At 41.7% G+C, this 20555-nt stretch overlaps 1 protein-coding gene across 4 annotated transcripts in view; it reads right to left on the bottom strand.

Annotated features, from left to right (window-relative positions):
* PTPRG (protein tyrosine phosphatase receptor type G) overlaps nucleotides 1-20555 on the bottom strand; it is a 565261-nt gene that overhangs the window by 36454 nt on the left and 508252 nt on the right. For all 4 annotated transcript variants that reach the window (XM_033141322.1, XM_033141320.1, XM_033141319.1 and 1 more), the window contains one exon: nucleotides 14333-14424. In XM_033141322.1, the coding sequence (XP_032997213.1) occupies nucleotides 14333-14424 (92 nt within the window). The remainder of the gene's footprint in view (nucleotides 1-14332; nucleotides 14425-20555) is intronic.

Here is a 20555-nt window from a genome sequence, read left to right on the forward strand (position 1 = left end):
CTTTGGGACATTGAAGACTATAGACTGCTGCACACTTCCCAGATGTTTTGGTATATCAGTGAAAAGAATGAACTAAAGTCAAAGGTAGACTACAACCTCTATTTAATGAAACAATGAATCAATAAAGTCATCACCTGGTGACAAATTATATGGATCTTCTGTGTCTGAAAGGTATTCAATCACTGTTGAGTTTTCCTGATCAAGCATTTCTTCTTCCTGTTCTTCTTGCTCTCTTCCTCCCTCTTCCCCATCCCCAACTTGGTCTGTCCTATCTTGCTCTATCTCTTCTTCAATTCCCTCTTCTTTTTTAAATGCACAGCAAATGACATCTCCATATAGGTATTTTGTTCTGAAGTTTCCCATTCCTTCTGGTTAAATTGTCCAGCAGAGAAAAAGTTAACACTGGCGGAGGAAGCTACTTAGCATCGTGATGGGAAGATCCCACCTCTACTTCCATCTTTACCAAGCTGTCAGTAGACCAAAGAGCAAAGGGCATGAGCTAAATTTGTCAGTGTTTGAAAGCTTTCACTTTGAAAAAAAGCCGGTTTGTGTGATTCAGTGCTGATACGAGTAACTCAGATAATCTTCAGGTCAATACCACAATGCCCAGAATTAAAGATCCTGATATTTCAAATGGACTGGGGGCAGGGGGGGGGGGCAGAATGACTTATTCTGACTTACAGAAGGTCCAGCTGAGGCAAACATACTGCCAATTCATATTCATATTATCTTTTTTTCCTTGCCTCAAAAGGCCAGAGATTAAAGTAATTTGAGGCACTGCAACCCGTCAGTTTAGGACTCTCTGCACAACTATTCCATACAGTCTGCAAATATCAGGAGCATTCTTTTGAAGGAAAATATATAGTCAGCCAGAAGTGGAGTTTGAAAGTTCTACATTCCAAAAATGCAGTCATTGTTCGAAAATTCCACTGCATTCTTTGCTCATGCACTCTAAATGCCTCCTCAAATAAAATCTGCTAATGCATATGAGGAACATGCTTCTTTCAGGTACCACTTATCTAGTGGCTACTGATAAGCTTCTTTTCCATTTCAGGAACATTTACTTCAGAGACCATACCCCTTTTAGTCTACTGAAGAGATTAATGAAATCCTATAACGGCTAATTAGGAAACCCAACAGTTGCTCAGTGCATAGTCCCATTTGGGCAATTAGCTTTCTCCTTGCCTAAAACCGGGCAGCATTCATTAGTGTCACAGTGGAAAAAACCTTCTTGTCCCAACATTTAATGAATGGGAGAATATGTTTTGTGTTAATAATCATTGTTCATACTTTTTATTTTATTTATTTTGATTCTTCCTCATTCTGTCTCAGAGGCACATCCTTATGTCATGTCAGTATGGATAAATAAGTATTTAAAAAAAAATAAGAAGGTTCTCCGGTTTCAATAGATCTAAATTACTTACCAATATGTTAAAGACTAGCCTGCCTCTCCTCATCTACACATGGGAAAACATTCTGCCATGTTAAAAATCAAGGCTTTACATAGCCTTCCAGCAAGTGGCCTTGCTTGCTAGTCTTGAGCAATCCTATATTCACTTACCTGGGGAGTAAGTTCCATTGAACCCAAAGGGACTTTCTTCTGAGTACACATGTATAGGATTATATTATAATTGTACATTTGTCCCAGTCTCTAGGTATGTTCAGGCGTTTGCCTGAACATGCAAAACAGAATCTCTGGATTAGGCCATGCAGACAGGCTCTGCCTCTAGTATCCTTGTATATGTTGTCTCACCCGATGAGTTCCCAGCCCCCCCATTTTGAGAGGGGAAGATTTGCAGAGGGCTTATATTCCTGTTTGAGTGTAAACAGAACCCTCCATGGAGGACCCCGAATAAAACCTTAATCACAGGTGGAATATATTATAATGCAACCAGCATGTGGATTATATGAGCAGACATCTTGGGTTACTTTCCTATCCACATTAAGGCTACATTAAACTGCTCAAAACAAAAATTTTAAAAAAATTCCTTCCAGTAGCACCTGAGAGAGCAACTAAGTTTGTTATTGGTATGAGCTTTCGAAGAAGTGTGCATGCATACGAAAGCTCATACCAATATCAAACTTAGTTGGTCTCTAAGGTGCTACTGGAAGGAATTTTTTTATTTTTTATTTTGTTTTGCTTTTCTGAAGTATTTATTCATGTCTCTTGTGGAAGTACCCTTATCATTTGTGACCTGTACCAGATCCGGATTCTTATCTTCCTGCCCCTTTTCTGAACTCTTTCAAGTACTCCATCCTCCAGCCAAGATTCTTGCCTCCTTCCCAGCCTCCCTTAGTCTTGGTCCAATTCCACCCTTATCTTCCCCCACAACTGAGTCGCCGCTTTCTGTTCTCACATGTCTGGAGATAGGAATTCTAGTTTGTTATTGGTATAAGCTTTCGAAGAAGTGTGCATGTATACGAAAGCTCATACCAATATCAAACTTAGTTGGTCTCTAAGGTGCTACTGGAAGGAATTTTTTTTATTTTGTTTCAACTAGGGCAGACCAACACGGCTACCTACCTGTAATTAAACTGCTCAGTTTAATTGACCCAGGACCACAATACCTCAAGGACCACCTCTTCCCATATAAACTGACCTCAACTTTGCATTCATCATCTGAGGCCCTTCTTTGTGTACCTCCTTCACATGAGGTCCAGAGGGTGACAACACGAGAATGAGCCTTTTCTGCACAGTGGCTCTCGTTTGTGGAATGCTCTCCCCATGGAGATTCGTCTGGCCCCTTCCTTATATATTTTTAGGTGCCAGGCGAAAACTTTCCTCTTCAACCAGGCCTTTGACTGATTAATATTCTACAGCCTTTTAAATGTGTGTTGGGGGGGGGGGCGCTATTGTTTTGTTGTTTCAGCTTTAACAAATTAGTTGTGCTTTTATGTTGTATTTTAAACTTGTGAACATTCCTGAGATCTTTTGATGAACGGCAGTATATAAATCTTACTTAAAAAAATAAAATAAACAAAAATAGATAATGACACTTGTGCTTAGTAAATATGTGCAATGCAAAGAAGGTGGTTTACAACAGTGATTACTTTTGACACACACACACACACACACACACACACACACTCCATTCAGTGTCATTTTATTTTGCCCCTGACTTTTGTAAAGAAGGCTAAGCTAAAAGATGGGAGCCACGGGTGACTCTCACATTCCCTTTCCATATGTATAGATCTTGTGATGCACATTCTCTGCTGCATCTGTTTAATGTGTCCCTTCAGCACAACTTGCTACCAGATCCTTTTCACTGGAGATACCAATGATTGCAAACAAAAGGCCCCAGGGTCAAAGCATGTGCTCTACCAAAGAGCTATGGGAAGGGATGGAGAGGGCTAAGAAAAGACAGAAGCTTGGAGGATCAGGGATACAGCATGTTAAAAGATGTTAAGTGGATGATTTAAGAGGCTATTCTAGTGTCAAGGGAAAGTGATAGTTTAGGGATTTGCAGGTGATGCAAAAAAGACATTAACAACAATGCCATTTGAGCAGTGTATGAGAGAATGGATCTTACTAAAAATCATGCATGCAATGTCAACTGAAACTGCTGCAGACACTTTGTAGAAAATGTAAGTCCTATTCAGAGTAGGCACACTGAAATTAATAAGCATGACTAACATAGGCCCACAATTTCAACTGGTCAACTCTGAGTAAACCATAGTTGCTTACAACCCCAGGTGCTTGCTTTGGACTAGTCTAAGGCTGTGCAATCCAATGTACACAATAGGGAGTAAGTTCCACTGAACTCAAGTTCCATTGGCTACAAATATCTTATGTTGCAATCACAGCACATCGTACAGGGTACAGTGAATTCCCATAACTGATGTTTGAACAATGGTGGATCCAATGCAATGGATGCCTTAGCTGAGATTCCTGCATTGCAGGGAATTGGACTAGATTACCCTTGGGATCTCTTCCAACTCTACTATTATATTATTCTACTACTTTTCAGACAGGCTACAACCCTGCAATTACTTATGCGTGCCTGTATCCATAATGCCTAACTGATGCATTATGGGAGCATTCATGAATCCTTTATTCCATTCCAAACGCCTAAATTTAGCCAATCTCAGTAAAGGGACAGACGACTGCCCTTATGAATGTTCTTTATTTTATTCATTTTACAAGATAATAACAACACACTGCAGAGTGTACAAACAGTGCCTTCCCATAACTAACATTTTAGCAACATTGAACCTACTGGCTGAGAGAAAGACTATGTTGTTATTGGCTGGAAGTCAGCAAACTGTGAAATGAATTTAAATTGCACCGACTTTAAGTAGCATGAGCACATATAGCTGTGCACTGGATTGCAGTCACTGTACTGAGTCTATTCTAGAGAAAGCGAGTTATGCCTAAATCCCATTGAAAAACCATGAGATTTCAGCATATTTAATATTTTAAGTGCTGTTAAGAGCCCTCACTGGTCCCGATCCAGAGATCTGCATGAGCAGTAACTGACTCTTAGGCAGACAAAAATGAAAGAAAGAAAAGAGACCACGTGCTTGTGACTAAGTGAGTATTAATGACACTATTTCAATCAAGGTGTAATGTAATATAGCATCATGCCAAGAGCAACTATTAAGGGATGTGTCAGTTACAAATATTATGCACATTGAATGAAATCTGAATTTATAAGCCACATGCACACATCCGCCTTTAAATAATAAATGAAAGTGACATTCAGTCCACCTCCTTTAAGTCTGCAAGGAAGGAATGAGAGTCATTCCTGAATAATCCAAATGAGAACTATTAACATTCACCGGGCAGAATGTTGTGTCTTGCAAAAAGTACCCGATATGAAAAGGCACTGGGTACATGTTGGCCTCCTCCTCCTTAGCAATGAATATGGTGACATACAGTGATAATGGAAACATCAGAGTACTGTTTGCAAACTTAAGAGAAAGTCGTGGAAATTTCTTGACTCGTGCTAAGTCAGAGGTTCAGCAGCTGCTGAATCCCGTCCCTCCATATGACTCAAACTGTTGTTGAAAACAAGTGGGGAAAATAAGGCAAGCCAATATCAAATGGAAGAAATTGGATTAATATTTCTCATACATTCTGAATATGGCCCTCCTTCCAGGCCAATCAACCTGCTATTTGCTCCACAAATTAGAAAATTCTGCATGCAGGGGCAGAATGGGACACCTCTTCATAGGCATTTTGGAGGGAAAACAGCATATTGATTCACTTACAGATGCATGGTTTCCCTTGCTCCATATGGGGCTGAAGCTGGGAGATGTACATTAATGACAACATTGGTAAAATACATATATCTCTTTTTAATGCAAGTTTTATGACTCTCTGGTCAACTTTTATTTGGTGGGGAGGGCTGATAGGCACCAGACAAGATCCACACACACACACACACACACACACAACCTATGACTACAGATTAGTGATAAAGAACTCCATGAAAAGATCACTAGAAGGCACCCAAAATGAACTGTGCTAAGAAACAGAAAATGAAGCAATGGCAAGTGTGTGTGTGTGTGTGTGTGTTTGTGTGGAACAGAATGGGCTAGCATATTTAATAATGTTTAATAAGTCTGCCATCCAGGCGCAGTTGCTCTCCCCCTAAGGGCATGATCCCAGATGAGACCAATGCTTTTTGATTTATATTAAGTGGGTAATAGCTGTAGGGGCAACTGAGCTAATGATCCTGTCGGTGTTCTGTGGTTCTCTAAACTGCTCAGTAGAGTTAATTATGAATTGTAATGAGAACTCTGGGCTTCAGGACAGAATGGGCATAGATTAGTACATGCCTATATGCTATTCAGTTTCATGGTCGAAAATGAAGTAAATTTCTTCTGTGGAAAGCTAGGTATCTAATAATGCTGCAGTTGCAGAACAGCAAAATTCTAGTTACAGGTAGGTAGCCGTGTTGGTCTGCCATAGTCAAAACAAAATAAAAAATAAAAAAATTCCTTCCAGTAGCATCTTGTTGTTGTTCAGTCGTTCAGTCGTGTCCGACTCTTCGTGACCCCATGGACCAGAGCACGCCAGGCACGCCTATCCTTCACTGCCTCCCGCAGTTTGGCCAAACTCATGTTAGTAGCTTCGAGAATACTGTCCAACCATCTCATCCTCTGTCGTCCCCTTCTCCTTGTGCCCTCCATCTTTCCCAACATCAGGGTCTTTTCCAGGGAGTCTTCTCTTCTCATGAGGTGGCCAAAGTAATGGAGCCTCAACTTCAGGATCTGTCCTTCTAGTGAGCACTCAGGGCCAATTTCCTTGAGAATGGATAGGTTTGATCTTCTTGCAGTCCATGGGACTCTCAAGAGTCTCCTCCAGCACCATAATTCAAAAGCATCAATTCTTCGGCGATCAGCCTTCTTGATGGTCCAGCTCTCACTTCCGTACATTACTACTGGGAAAACCATAGCTTTAACTATACGGACCTTTGTTGGCAAGGTGATGTCTTTGCTTTTTAAGATGCTGTCTAGGTTTGTCATTGCTTTTCTCCCAAGAAGCAGGCGTCTTCTAATTTTGTGACTGCTGTCACCATCTGCAGTGATCATGGAACCCAAGAAAGTGAAATCTCTCACTGCCTCCATTTCTTCCCCTTCTATTTGCCAGGAGGTGATGGGACCAGTGGCCATGATCTTAGTTTTTTTGATGTTGAGCTTCAGACCATATTTTGCGCTTTCCTCTTTCACCCTCATTAAAAGGTTCTTCAATTCCTCCTCACTTTCTGCCATCAAGGTTGTATCATCAGCATATCTGAGGTTGTTGATATTTTTTCCGGCAATCTTAATTCCGGTTTGGGATTCATCCAGCCCAGCCTTTCGCATGATGAATTCTGCATATAAGTTAAATAAGCAGGGAGACAATATACAGCCTTGTCGTACTCCTTTCCCAATTTTGAACCAATCAGTTATTCCATATCCAGTTCTAACTGTAGCTTCTTGTCCCAAATAGAGATTTCTCAGGAGACAGATGAGGTGATCCGGCACTCCCATTTCTTTAAGAACTTTCCATAGTTTGCTGTGGTCGACACAGTCAAATGCTTTTGCGTAGTCAATGAAGCAGAAGTAGATGTTTTTCTGGAACTCTCTAGCTTTCTCCATAATCCAGCGCATGTTTGCAATTTGGTCTCTGGTTCCTCTGCCCCTTCGAAATCCAGCTTGCACTTCTGGGAGTTCTCGGTCCACATACTGCTTAAGCCTGCCTTGTAGAATTTTAAGCATAACCTTGCTAGCGTGTGAAATGAGTGCAATTGTGCGGTAGTTAGAGCATTCTTTGGCACTGCCCTTCTTTGGGATTGGGATGTAAACTGATCTTCTCCAATCCTCTGGCCACTGCTGAGTTTTCCAAACTTGTTGGCATATTGAGTGTAGCACCTTAACAGCATCATCTTTTAGGATTTTAAATAGTTCAGCTGGAATATCATCACTTCCACTGGCCTTGTTGTTAGCAAGGCTTTCTAAGGCCCATTTGACTTCACTCTCCAGGATGTCTGGCTCAAGGTCAGCAACCACACTACCTGGGGTGGATGAGACCTCTATATCTTTCTGGTATAGTTCCTCTGTGTATTCTTGCCACCTCTTCTTGATGTCTTCTGCTTCTGTTAGGTCCTTTCCACTTTTGTCCTTAATTGTGGTAATCTTTGTACGAAATGTTCCTTTCATGTCTCCAATTTTCTTGAACAGATCTCTGGTTTTTCCCATTCTGTTATTTTCCTCTATTTCTTTGCATTGCTCGTTTAGAAAGGCCCTCTTGTCTCTCCTTGCTCTTCTTTGGAAATCTGCATTCAATTTCCTGTATCTTTCACTATCTCCCTCGCATTTTGCTTGCCTTCTCTCCCCCGCTATTTTTAAGGCCTCATTGGACAGCCACTTTGCTTTCTTGCATTTCTTTTTCATTGGGATGGTTTTCATTGCTGCCTCCTGTATAATGTTACAAGCCTCCATCCACAGTTCTTCAGGCACTCTATCCACCAAATCTAAGTCCTTAAACCTGTTTTTCACTTCAACTGTGTATTCATAAGGAATTTGATTTAGATTGTATCTTACTGGCCCAGTGGTTTTTCCTACTTTCTTCAGTTTAAGCTGGAATTTTGCTATAAGAAGCTGATGATCAGAGCCACAGTCAGCTCCAGGTCTTGTTTTTGCTGAGTGTATAGAGCTTCTCCATCTTTGGCTGCAGAGAATATAATCAATCTGATTTCGATGTCGCCCATCTGGTGATGTCCATGTGTAGAGTCGTCTCTTGTGTTGTTGGAAAAGAGTGTTTGTGATGACCAGCTTGTTCTCCTGACAGAACTCTATTAGCCTTTGCCCTGCTTCATTTTGAACTCCAAGGCCAAACTTGCCAGTTGTTCCTTTTATCTCTTGACTCCCTACTTTAGCATTCCAATCCCCTATAATGAGAAGAACATCCTTCTTTGGTGTCATTTCTATAAGGTGTTGTAAGTCTTCATAGAATTGGTCAATTTCAGTTTCTTCAGCACTGGAAGTTGGTGCATAAACTTGGATTACTGTGATGTTAAAAGGACTGCCTTGGATTCGTATCGAGATCAATCTATCATTTTTGAAATTGCATCCCAGTACAGCTTTCGCCACTCTTTTGTTGACTATGAGGGCCACTCCATTTCTTTTACGGGATTCCTGCCCGCAGTAGTAGATATGATAGTCATCTGAACTGAATTCGCCCATTCCCGTCCATTTTAGTTCACTGATGCCTAGGATGTCAATGTTTATTCTTGCCATCTCATTTTTGACCACATCCAGCTTACCAAGGTTCATGGTTCTTACATTCCAGGTTCCTATGCAATACTTTTCTTTACAGCATTGGACTTTCCTTTCGCTTCCAGGCATATCCGCAACTGAGTGTCCTTTCGGCTTTGGCCCAGCCGCTTCATCAGCTTTGGATCTACTTGTACTTGTCCTCCGCTCTTCCCCAGTAGCATGTTGGACGCCTTCCGACCTGAGGGGCTCATCTTCCAGCGTCATATCTTTTATATGCCTGTTGTCTTTGTCCATGGAGTTTTCTTGGCAGGGATACTGGAGTGGGTTGCCAGTTCCTCCTCCAGGTGGATCACGTTTGGTCCAAACTCTCCACTATGACCTGTCCATCTTGGGTGGCCCTGCACGGCATAGCTCATAGCTTCCCTGAGTAATTCAAGCCCCTTCGCCACGACAAGGCAGTGATCCATGAAGGGGAGTAGCATCTTAGAGACCAACTAAGTTTGTTCTTGGTATGAGCTTTCGTGTGCATGCACACTTCTTCAGATACACTGAAACAGAAGTCACCAGACCCTTATATATAGTGAGGGAGTGGGGAGGGGAGGGGTATTATTCAGAAGGGTGGTGGGAATGGGTGATTGGCTGATAGGTGTGGAAAACCTGTTGATGACTGTTAATGACTGCAATTGGTCTTTACAGGAAAAAGCAAGGGGTGAGATTGCTAAAGATAGCTTTGTCATGTATAATGAGATAAGAATCCAATGTCTTTGTTCAGACCAGGTCTCTCCATGGTTTTAAGTTTAGTAATGAGTTGCAATTCAGCAACTTCTCTTTCCAGTCTATTTCTGAAATTCCTTTGTAGTAAGACAGCTACTCTGAGATCTTGTATAGAATGTCCTGGGAGACTGAAGTGTCCTCCTATTGGTTTCTCTGTCTTGTGATTCCTGATATCAGATTTATGTCCATTTAATTCTATTACACTATCAATCATTAGCACCATGTGTTTTGGAGCTGTCAAGAATCTTCAAAGCTGTCACAGAATATGTTTTTGTTTATTGTTTTAAAAAAGGAATGCAGAGGAGTTTCACATTTTTAGATATGCATGGTCAAAACTGCTTCCATTATGACCATATGACTGAAACTGAGAATGAAAATTGGTCCACCCAGCCTGGTTAAATAGATGTGCAGATCCACAGGGACATATTTAACTATCCATTTATAACTACTGCCTGGGGTATTGCTAGCAAATAAAGATTACTTTAAGGAACTGGGGTTTGTTAAAATGTCATTTATACTTTACTTCCAGAATCAATACAGCTTGGGAGATTTTCTCATGCTCCCTGGCTGTTTCTAAAGGGGAAGAAAAAGTTTAGAAGAGGTATCATTTTATCAACCATATGAGTGAATCAAAAGGAAGAATTTTCCATTTAACCTTTAAAGGCTTTTCAGCAAAAACGGCTGTATAAGGAGTTATAACTGACAGGCAGGTGTGAAATTAATTGGACCCATTCAAACAGACTAAGAAGGGGTTCCCCCCACTTTATATAAAAAAAAATTCTACATTTATGCACACCTTTAGTTCTACTCAGGCATCTTGTTTCTATGGGTACTGAATGCATGATGGGACCAGCAGGAACACGAGGGGCTAGACCTGTCCCACCTTGATGACAACATGCGTGTCAGCCATGACCCCAGCTGACTTGCCAAAAGACTCACAATCTGTATCTATTTGCATAGGGTTTATAGGAAAAGGAGGTAAACCTTGTTCACTCAGGGTTCCTCATCCCCAATGCAAGGGGTAGTCAATGTGGTACCCTCTAGATGTTGTCCTCAGCCAGTATGGCCAATGGTCAGGGAGTTATAGTTCAACAACATCTATGGGACATCTCACTGGCAACACCTGTCTTATGAGCACAAAAAGAGCCCTCTTCAGACTGATGACAACTGGGCATTGGCTGGGGTTATGCAGCTGGTACATGCCTTGCTAGCCCACCTGGGCCATGCACACATTGTGCCCACAGACCCCGAATGCTTGAATGGAGCTATTGAGTTCCCAGCATTAAGGCACAATATTGTCATGGTATCATATACATAAAACTCAACAGCTATGTACAAGAAACTGCAAAAGTTCCACAAAGGTTGCTGCTTCAGAATGCATGCAAAAAGGTGCTCTTACTTCCATAATTAGACCTTGGTCATAGTTAGACCTATCACCAATTAAAAAGAGGCATAATATTTCCTATTACACAGAATAATGCTGAAAATTTTGTCCTTGTTTTTATGTTACATTTGTAATATGGCTTTCCACCTTCAGAGGAAAAACAGTTTTTTTTAATAATATCTAAAAGTATTTAGGTTAAACTACTGTTCCACTGTCTAACATTTTATTCTAAGTTCTGGTTTGGCACTCCTGAAACAATTCAGTGGTATTGATGAAAAGCAACCATTTTCTCATTTTCTTTTTGGGCCTATGGGCACACTCCCGCTTTTTAGAAAATTAAAAATCTTCCCTCTAGTGTGAAAACACACTGAGAATTTTCATTCAAATCAAGAGCCACTATAACCCCCCTCTTTTTTTAGAAAAGACAAAAACTTTATCCTGGATCTCAAACCCCCACTTCTGCAGACCAATGCTTGAAGATCTGGGGAGACTTTTTGAACATTTTAGCTATTTCACACATTATTTTGATTAATCAAACTGAAATTGGGCTACATACATTAGTTGGAAGGTAGTAATGATATGGATGCTTCCTCTTTCACTGCAAGAATAAAACAGCCATTGATGTAGAAGTGGGACCTCCAGTCCCTTTCCCCTCCCACCCGTTTCCTATTTTGCTTATAACAGTCAAGCAATATTATGTGACCACTGAGTATGTTTTGGGTCCCCCCCTCCTAGATCCACCCCCAAGTTTCTTGTCCTTCAGACAACTTAGTATTAAAAGTGTATTAAGAAATTATATTAGAGTGAAGCTCCAATAGAAGGAGCTTTTGCCTCCACCTTTTAGAGAGACCAATAAATGATCTACACCAGAGATCAGGAACATGTCTATCTCCAAAAGTTGCTAGACTGAACCTCCCGCCATCCCTAACCATGCTGTGAGAGCTGGAGGCCAACAACATCTAGAGGGCGACCCTGATATACATGTTCAACCAAAAGAGGTTTTCTTCTCTTGTTTAATACAAAAAGTGGGGGCTTGGTGTGTTTGTTTTATGTTCCCTCTTATTTACCTGATTAAAACCAACAATATGTATTTGTAGTAATGAAAAACCACATGAGGTAAAATACTAGACTAGAACTTTTCTCATGCTAAATGCATGGCTCAGCTCTGAAATTCTTTATTTTACAACTCCCACTTAAGCTTCATAGCTATTCTCCTGAATACTTCGCACCTCCTGTGATCGTGTGGGGAAATATCACAGAACTAATGGAATTAGTAGCATTTGGGGGTGAGGCATTCTACATGGTCAAATAATACAATTTTGCTTACACGTGACAAGAAGATGGGGATATTTTTTTTGTTTTTAAAAGCTTTTAGACAAACCTTAAGGAGCATTTTAATGGCAATGTTTTGGTTATATGAAGGACTTATAGTTTGTAGCATTGTGCACACTGGGAATAGGGAAAAATCATCACAGCATGCAGAGTTGTACACATTTCTGACACGATTTGCTGCTAATTGGATAAGAGTATGTGAACAAAAGCTCTGTCAGAATGGGTTATTCACAGACCCTTTCTGAAGACAATCCCATAAAGCAGATCCAAACCCAATTTGGAATTCAGCTAATGGGATCAAACCTTAGAAAAGTGACATAGAAAGCATTCCAAGTGAATTTCCTATGTATCTGCATGTTTGCTTAGGAGATCCCATTAAAGAAAAAAATCACCACATGAGCATCAGAGGTTCGTCAGACAAGGTAATCACACTTCTGACAAAAGCCTCAAGGCCATACAAAGAACCCCAATGTTATCTTATCTATATTGTACACAATATTGTTGGCTAGCAATATTTAACTTATACGTATGCCTTGCAAGCAATCTCAGTCTAAAACAGCTATTCGATACATGGTTTTCAAAATATCTGGAAGTGGGGGGGGGGGGAATAAGTCCAGTGCACAATTCTCAGTGGTATAGCATCTGAATCATAGATTTGTAGAGTTGGAAGGGACCCAAGGGTCATGTAGTTCAACCCCCTGCAATAGGGGAATTTCAACTAAAGCATTCATGGCAGATGGCTATCTACCCTCTGCTTAAATACCTCCAAAGAAGGAGAGTTCACCGCATTTTTAGGGATTCCAACTTCCTATGTTCCCAATAACTTTGAAAGATAACTGTAATGGTAAAGCTCAAATCAGTGGCCAACCAACTACCTCGGGAAAAACTGTGACAATTCCAACATGCCTTTGAAAAAAGCTTTGAGTTTTCATTGCTCTAAGGCAAGAGTAGGGAAACTTTGGCCCTCAGTTGTTGCTGGACTACAAACCCCATCATCCCTAACTATTGATCCTACTGGCAGGGAAGGATGGGAGTTGTAGTTCACAACATCTGGACAGCACCAAAATAGCTACCTGTGTTTCAAGGGATAAAGAGCTGTGTACAACAGACAATATGCAAATCTTCACATCTGTCTGGCTTTGGCACACAAATTTATGCTGAGAACCATTCCATATATAATTACTTCAAGGCACATGACAGATTGTAAAATAGTAGGCATGTGCTTTGATATTTTTAATTAACCAGTAAATAAGCATTAGGAGCAAGTCTACAGCTACTCTAACGAGGCAATCTTCTCTTTATTGAGAAGTGAATCCCACTGCTTACTTTCCAGTAAGTGTATTTAGGACAGTATTTAGGACTAAACTGGTACAACTTTGCCTCAAGCAAAACATATGCATCTTATTTGGCCACTCACATTTAAATTAAGAGTTTTCCTATAAAACAGTACTGCATAGGTGAGATCTCCCCCTGCCCTCGAAAGGTTGAATAAAGTTTATTGTGAGGACTAAGCCTTTACACATATATATACATAATAATGTTAAAAATTTATTACATGTAGCCCTAACAATGGCTTCTTCAGATAAAAAGGTACAATATAGGCAGATTATGGAGACCCTCAAAAGGTCACAGGCAGCATGGCAAGCAAAAGTCTTCATTACGGAGACCTGGCAACTGGAGTTCCACTTGCACTGCAATCCAACATTACCTGGGAGTAAGTCTCCGTGAATGTCAGGATTTCTGTGTAGACATTAATAAGATTGCCCTGCACAGCAGGAGGCCAGAGAAGGTGCACACTACAAACTTCAGTGAACAAGAAAGATGGAGTAAGTGATTAATGGCAAAAGGGCAGAGCCAGAAAAGTAGAAGACACATGGGGACTCACCACTATGATACCATCAGTGCTGTTTGTGTCTTAACCAGATAAGAATGCACTAATCCAAACTTTGTGTTTCCCCCTCATTTTAATGAAGATTTACAGAAATATTACTACAAACTGCAGGATGCTCCAAATGTATAAAGAAGTCAGCCAATGAGGGAAGCGGATTGACTGATACAGAACATACAGTGCAAACTGTGATTTGTAAGGAGCCCAAAGTATGAATGAGTTAAGTCATGATGTCAGACCTTCCTTACCTGGGATGGGAATAACGGGAATGGTTTCGTTTGGCACCACTCGAGGCGAACTGCTGTCTTCCACATAGAAATGAGCTGTCTGAAAACATTTTCTGTGAATTGAAGAGAAACATAATAAGCATTCTCAGGGCTCTATGACCTGCTAAGCATGCCAAACATTTGCATCACACACACGGACAAACACACACAAAGTTTAATTTCTGATTTTGTCATGCCAGTGACCCTCAAGTGAACGCTGAAATGTGCTGCTACCAGTCACCATAAACCAGCATTTCATTTAGGAGCCTCCTGTTTCTTACCTCTCATTAAACAAACAGTCTAGGAAGTTTAGCAGCTGAGAGTGCATGCATTCACTTAAAAAGGAAACTTTTGGGTGTCAATTGTTGTGGCTCAATAGCAGCCCTTCTTAAAAGAAAACTAAAACAATCATAACTACACTAGTGTTGGAAGCATATAGAACCATGCCACTTAATGGGCAGCACCTAGAGCAGAACACACATAACGGCCACACAACTTCCTTAGGGAAGTTGCAATCTCAACAGGAAAAAAAAGTTTGCCTCATTCAACTCTGTGCTGGCTGTGCAAATCCCCTTTGCAGGCTTCTCCTGCAAAACGGCGAGAAGCACACATGCTTGCTAAGGAAAAGCCTGTGGTAGATGTCAACTCGGCTTCCTCCCTCTGCGACGCCCCCCTACCCCGTCGAACACTAAAAAGGCCAGAGGGCAACTCAGATGCAGCCCACCGATCGATGCTCCAACCAGCCAAATTTTTAGACTTGAATCTGCTTCCCTAAACACATTGTAATTGCTGCTCTTTTTACCTGTACTTAATGCAAAGCAGGGAGCACAAGCTGGTCATCACAGAGAAGGCACTGAGGAGAAGAGCATCCAGAGGTCCAATGAGCCTGTGCATGGTGATGCTAAGCAAGGCAGGGCTTTCCAGCAGCCACGTCACTGCTCATTGCTGCCTTAATGAGCTGCTCGAGGCTGGGACTGAATATTTAATGAGCCTTGCTCAGCATGAGCAGCTATTGTGACAAGCAAAGGGGCTGCTCTCAGCTGTCAGGAGCTCTTAACAATAGCCTGGACAGAGCAGAGAGAGAAAGCCTTCTTCCTGCCTTCCTTAATGAACTGCTGCTCCTCAACACCTGTGCGGGGTCCTGAACCCGCCTCCGCCGCTGCCGTGATTAGCTTCCCCGGCACGCAAGAGACTGCCTCTGCTTGTAAAGGTTTGCAGCGGTCTCTCTGCCGCACAGCACGGCTTCTGGAATTACGGCCAAGCAGAAAAGCCCACTCTATCCCGCCAGCTTTGCTGACACTGTCAAAGCAATTTGTAGTGCCATTGTTTCCAGAACAGAGGTACATAGCAGAGGGCTTTGGGGTGGGGGGTGCGGGGAGAGAAAAAAGGGCAGTGCAACTCACACAGCTTTCAAAGGCCAAGCAAATCTCTTGCAAGAAGTTGGCCAAATGCATGCAGCAGGCCCTCAATTTCTGAATTCTGCTAACAATGCTAGGGCTGTCGGATTGAAATGCTCAGAATAAGGAGATTGATGAAGCCGGGGCAGTATTTCTCAAATGTTTTGTGCATGACCACCCCATTCTGCTGTCCCTTGAACCCAAAGCCAACTAGCTGAGCATATGGAGATATGGTTGTGTGCAGAAAGAACAAGCCTTTTCTTTTTAGCCTATGAAACAGAATACTTTCCCCTGAAGTCCAACCTGGCACCTACCTTTTCATTCATTCAGTGGCAAAGGTTTTTTTGTGTGTGTGTGGCGGGGAGCTGGGCAGCCAGCAACAATGGCTGGATTTTTATAATTTTGATTATGCTTTTATTACACTTAGGTGTTTCTATTGTAGATTCAGGTAGGTTGACATGTTGGTCTGACACAGTTGAGATTATATATATATATATATATATATATATATATATATATATATTAATGTCCAGTAGCACCTTAGAGACCAACTAAGTTTGTTCTGGGTATAAGCTTTCGTATGTGTATCTGATGTGTTTCGTATTGCAAATTGCTTTAAGATTTTTAAGTGATACATACATACATTAACCCAACCCAACCCATTGCTTGCAAACAGCCTAGTGCCCCATGGAAGGATCTGTGGGACTGGCCCAACAATGCCCATACTGAAATCTGAAAAGACAACACTTTCTGACTTCCTTGCTCCTGAAAGTATGCACAAGGGATTGGGGCGGGGCGGGGGCAGGGAACAGATATTTTCCCAAACTCACATAATCTCAAAGTCACTTAGGGATGATGGTATAAGGAGGGTGCAGTCACTCCATAATAAATCTAAGGAAGATAGGGGAGGGTCGTCTGCAGGGGGCATTCAGCCTCTCTGGATCTAGAATGACGGGTGTACATAGGCTCCAGAACACTGTCCCTTCCTAGAAATTTGAGCCCCCTCCAGGCATGAAACTAGTGAGTTGAACTGTTTAAAACTAAGGGCCATGGTCAGTGGAGCTGTGATAAAAGGTTATGGGGCATGCACACCGCCGAACGCACACACAACATGCACAAAATATATACTGTTTATAGCCTATTTTTTCATCTAAGTGGAATCCAGGGTTGGGTATGAAATACAGGATGCCTAAAACCACAGAATCCACAACAATTAACACTCAGAAAACCACTGAAACAATAGGATCAGTGAAAACCACAAAGCTGGCTAATCTAACACTTGAACACACATCTTTATCCTGCCCTACCTCCAAGCAGCTCAAGACTGTGTACTTGAAAGTTATCCTATTTCCCCCCTGCTCACCACAACAATCCTGTGATGTAGATTATAGGTTGAGAGATTGTGGCTGGGTGAAGGCCACCCACTTTGTGTCACGGCTGAGTGAGGATCTGAACCCAAGTTCCAGTCTGACCCTCTATTCACTGGCTCTCGGGGATATCATAATAGGGACATCTGGCAGTCCCAACAACTGCGCTCTTGATGAATAACGAAAGCAATGGCAGCTAAATTCATAGGGCCACTGAAACAATATGCAGCCACCAAAGAACACATTCTTAGGGAAGTTTTTTATGGGAAGTTTTTAATGTTTGATATTTTTGTATTTGATTTCTGTTGGAAGCCGCCCAGAGTGGCTGGGGAAATCCAGCCAGATGGGCGGGGTACAAATAATAAATATTATTATTATTATTATTATTATTATTATTATTATTATTATTATTATTATTAATAAATATTATTATTATTATTCTATAGCATCATTTTACTCACAAGCAGGCAGCTGCTTCCATACAGACCATCTCCTAACAGCTGTACTTTTCTAGGAACATTACTTTGTAGTGAAATGATACCTGGGAATCCAAGGTGTGACATATGATCAAATATATGTGGCGTATGACCAAACATTGTGACATATGTGATGGTATAATGAAATATTCCTTCACAAATAATTTGTTTCTTCCCTTAATATCTTGACTGCTCTTTCTCCTCCTGATCGTAAGTAAAGATAGACTTGGTTTCTACTCAGGCTGCCTTTACTATAGACTATGAACACCCCAGGGCCACAAAGGGGAATAAATCAGTCACAGCAAGGGAAGGCCTATGAATATGGATCAGGTAGAACGTGCATGTGTTTGAAGCGTTTAGGATTTTCTCCTTTGAGTAAAATATTCAGCAAAATCCATGGAGGATGGCTTTTGATATCATGCTCTTCATTTTAGTGTTTTTTATATTCCTCCAGCCCCCTGAACGACAACAAGAAGGAAAAAAGTAATAATCCCACACCACTTCCATCCCTCCAGTTGTTCTGTATAAGAGTCATCTTTATTAATAACAAAGCTAGTCTGATACAAATTTATCATCATATGTTTAACACTGAACCTTGTTTGGATATCCAGTGTAACTAAGAAAAAATGTCCTGGTTAACAAACATTCCACCAGGTTAGCCTGATTCTGGCTTATCCTGATCTAAACAGGACCAAAATAGTTCGAACCATTGTCCTTTAAATACTGAAATGTCCATCTTCCAGTTTTGAGCAATTCTAAGTTTAGCTGTAACTAGGCTTATGATATTATTTATCAGAAGAACAGCATGTAAGACAAAAACCTACCATCTGCCTCATGTTGGGAAGTAGCATCACAAAAATGAATCTTGAGAAGAAAAGATGTGTGACAGAGACTGTGTGTACACAGAGGAGTAACTGATTTATGGTCATATAACATCTCAGGATATTTACACAATCATGTTAACCCACACTCAGGTGTTTGTTCAGCACAGAGCGTTCCCTGATGATCTTCAGGACCAGGTGACAATACAAAGCAATGACAAAAATTGTCACATGAATCAGCCTTTGGCCTAGCTTCATAGCTGGATGTGCTATGGAATTCTTTCAAACAAATAGCTAGTACTGTAGCTTTGTCAAAACCCTGAATTGCTGTAACAGAGTCATTGGATTGGCTCATTCAGTACAGGCATAATGATACCCTATTGCCTAGCTGTGGTTGAGCAACCAGCAGCCCCTGAACTTTTGGATTCCACCCCCCCCCCAACACATACCTACTACCCAGTGCAGGCACTGCTCTCTAAATTTTGAAGGCAACAATAGTTAGTTTTCTATGTACGCCAACATTTTCTCTGTGGCAGCCATCTGTCACCAGCTACCCTGTGGGAAGGATTCCAGGAGAGTAAAGTAAGCATGCGAAGACTGCCTCAGAGCCTCTTCCAGCCAGCTAGACTCTACCTTCTTTCTTCCTACAGGGCCATCTGCCCTGTAGGAAAGTCTGTATATCAATAACTGGGGAGGTGGGGGACAAAGAAGTGGGGAGAAGGGTGGGCAAAGACCCTGAAAAACACCCCTCATTGCCTACCGGCGTTTAATTGATCTCACAGTGTTACATCTACACCAGCCACTGGTGTATCTTCCAGGAATAATTTCTTAAAAGTATTAGTGCCAAGACTAGAGGGCCTGTGCACCAGTATCTGGGATTCCCTCATGCTAAAATCAGCAGAGCTCACAGTAGAATAAACAGGCTTGGGATCGTGATGTACGTGATCTCAATGCCTCCTCCAGCCACCACTTCTGTTCCTTTAAACAAAGGCAGTCCCCTACGTGTGGGCAGATCACTATTTGAACACATACTTATGCACTTGCTTATAGCACAGCATAATAGCAAAGAACTTGCTAAGAGCACAGGAAATTGAGGCTTTAGTTTATTACAAAATCTGGAAATTGTCAGCTAAAAGCTATCAGGAGGGGCCTGATCCTACCTTTTTTAATGTTACAGAGTTTAAGAGCATATGTCAGGCTCTATGAAAAATATTTTAGTGGTGTCCAATGATGCAGGTGGCGATGTGGTCTAAATCACTGAGCCTAGGGCTTGCTGATCGGAAGGTTGGCGGTTCAAATCCCCACGACGGGGTGAGTTCCCGTTGCTCTGTCCCAGCTCCTGCCAACCTAGCTGTTCGAAAGCACACTAGTGCAAGTAGATAAATAGGTACTGTTGTGGCAGGAAGGTAAACGGCATTTCCATGTGATCTGGTTTCCGTCACGGTATTCCGTTGTGCCAGAAGCGGTTTAGTCATGTTGGCCACATGACCCGGAAAGATGTCTGCCTGAAAGCGAGATGAGTGCTCCAACCCCATAGTCTCATTTGACTGGACTTAACTGTCCAGGAGTCCTTTACCTTTACCTATAAGGAAAGGTCCACCTTGCCGACAAAGGTCCGTATAGTTAAAGCTATGGTTTTCCCAGTAGTAATGTACGGAAGTGAGAGCTGGACCATCAAGAAGGCTGATCGCCGAAGAATTGATGCTTTTGAATTATGGTGCTGGAGGAGACACTTGAGAGTCCCATGGACTGCAAGAAGATCAAACCTATCCATTCTCAAAGAAATCAGCCCTGAGTACTCACTAGAAGGACGGATCCTGAAGTTGAGGCTCCAGTACTTTGGCCACCTCATGAGAAGAGAAGAATCCCTAGAAAAGACCCTGATGTTGGGAAAGATGGAGGGCACAAGGAGAAGGGGACGACAGAGGATGAGATGGTTGGACAGTGTTCTTGAAGCTACTAACATGAGTTTGGCCAAACTGCGAGAGGCAGTGAAGGATAGGCGTGCCTGGCGTACTCTGGTCCATGGGGTCACGAAGAGTCGGACACGACTGAACGACTGAACAACAACAACAATAAGGAAACTCAGGTTTCATAACATGTGATGAACATGTGACATGTGAAAAGTGTGATGAACAACATTT

Source organism: Lacerta agilis, chromosome 2 (genome assembly GCF_009819535.1).
Source record: "Lacerta agilis isolate rLacAgi1 chromosome 2, rLacAgi1.pri, whole genome shotgun sequence".
NCBI lineage: Eukaryota > Metazoa > Chordata > Lepidosauria > Squamata > Lacertidae > Lacerta > Lacerta agilis.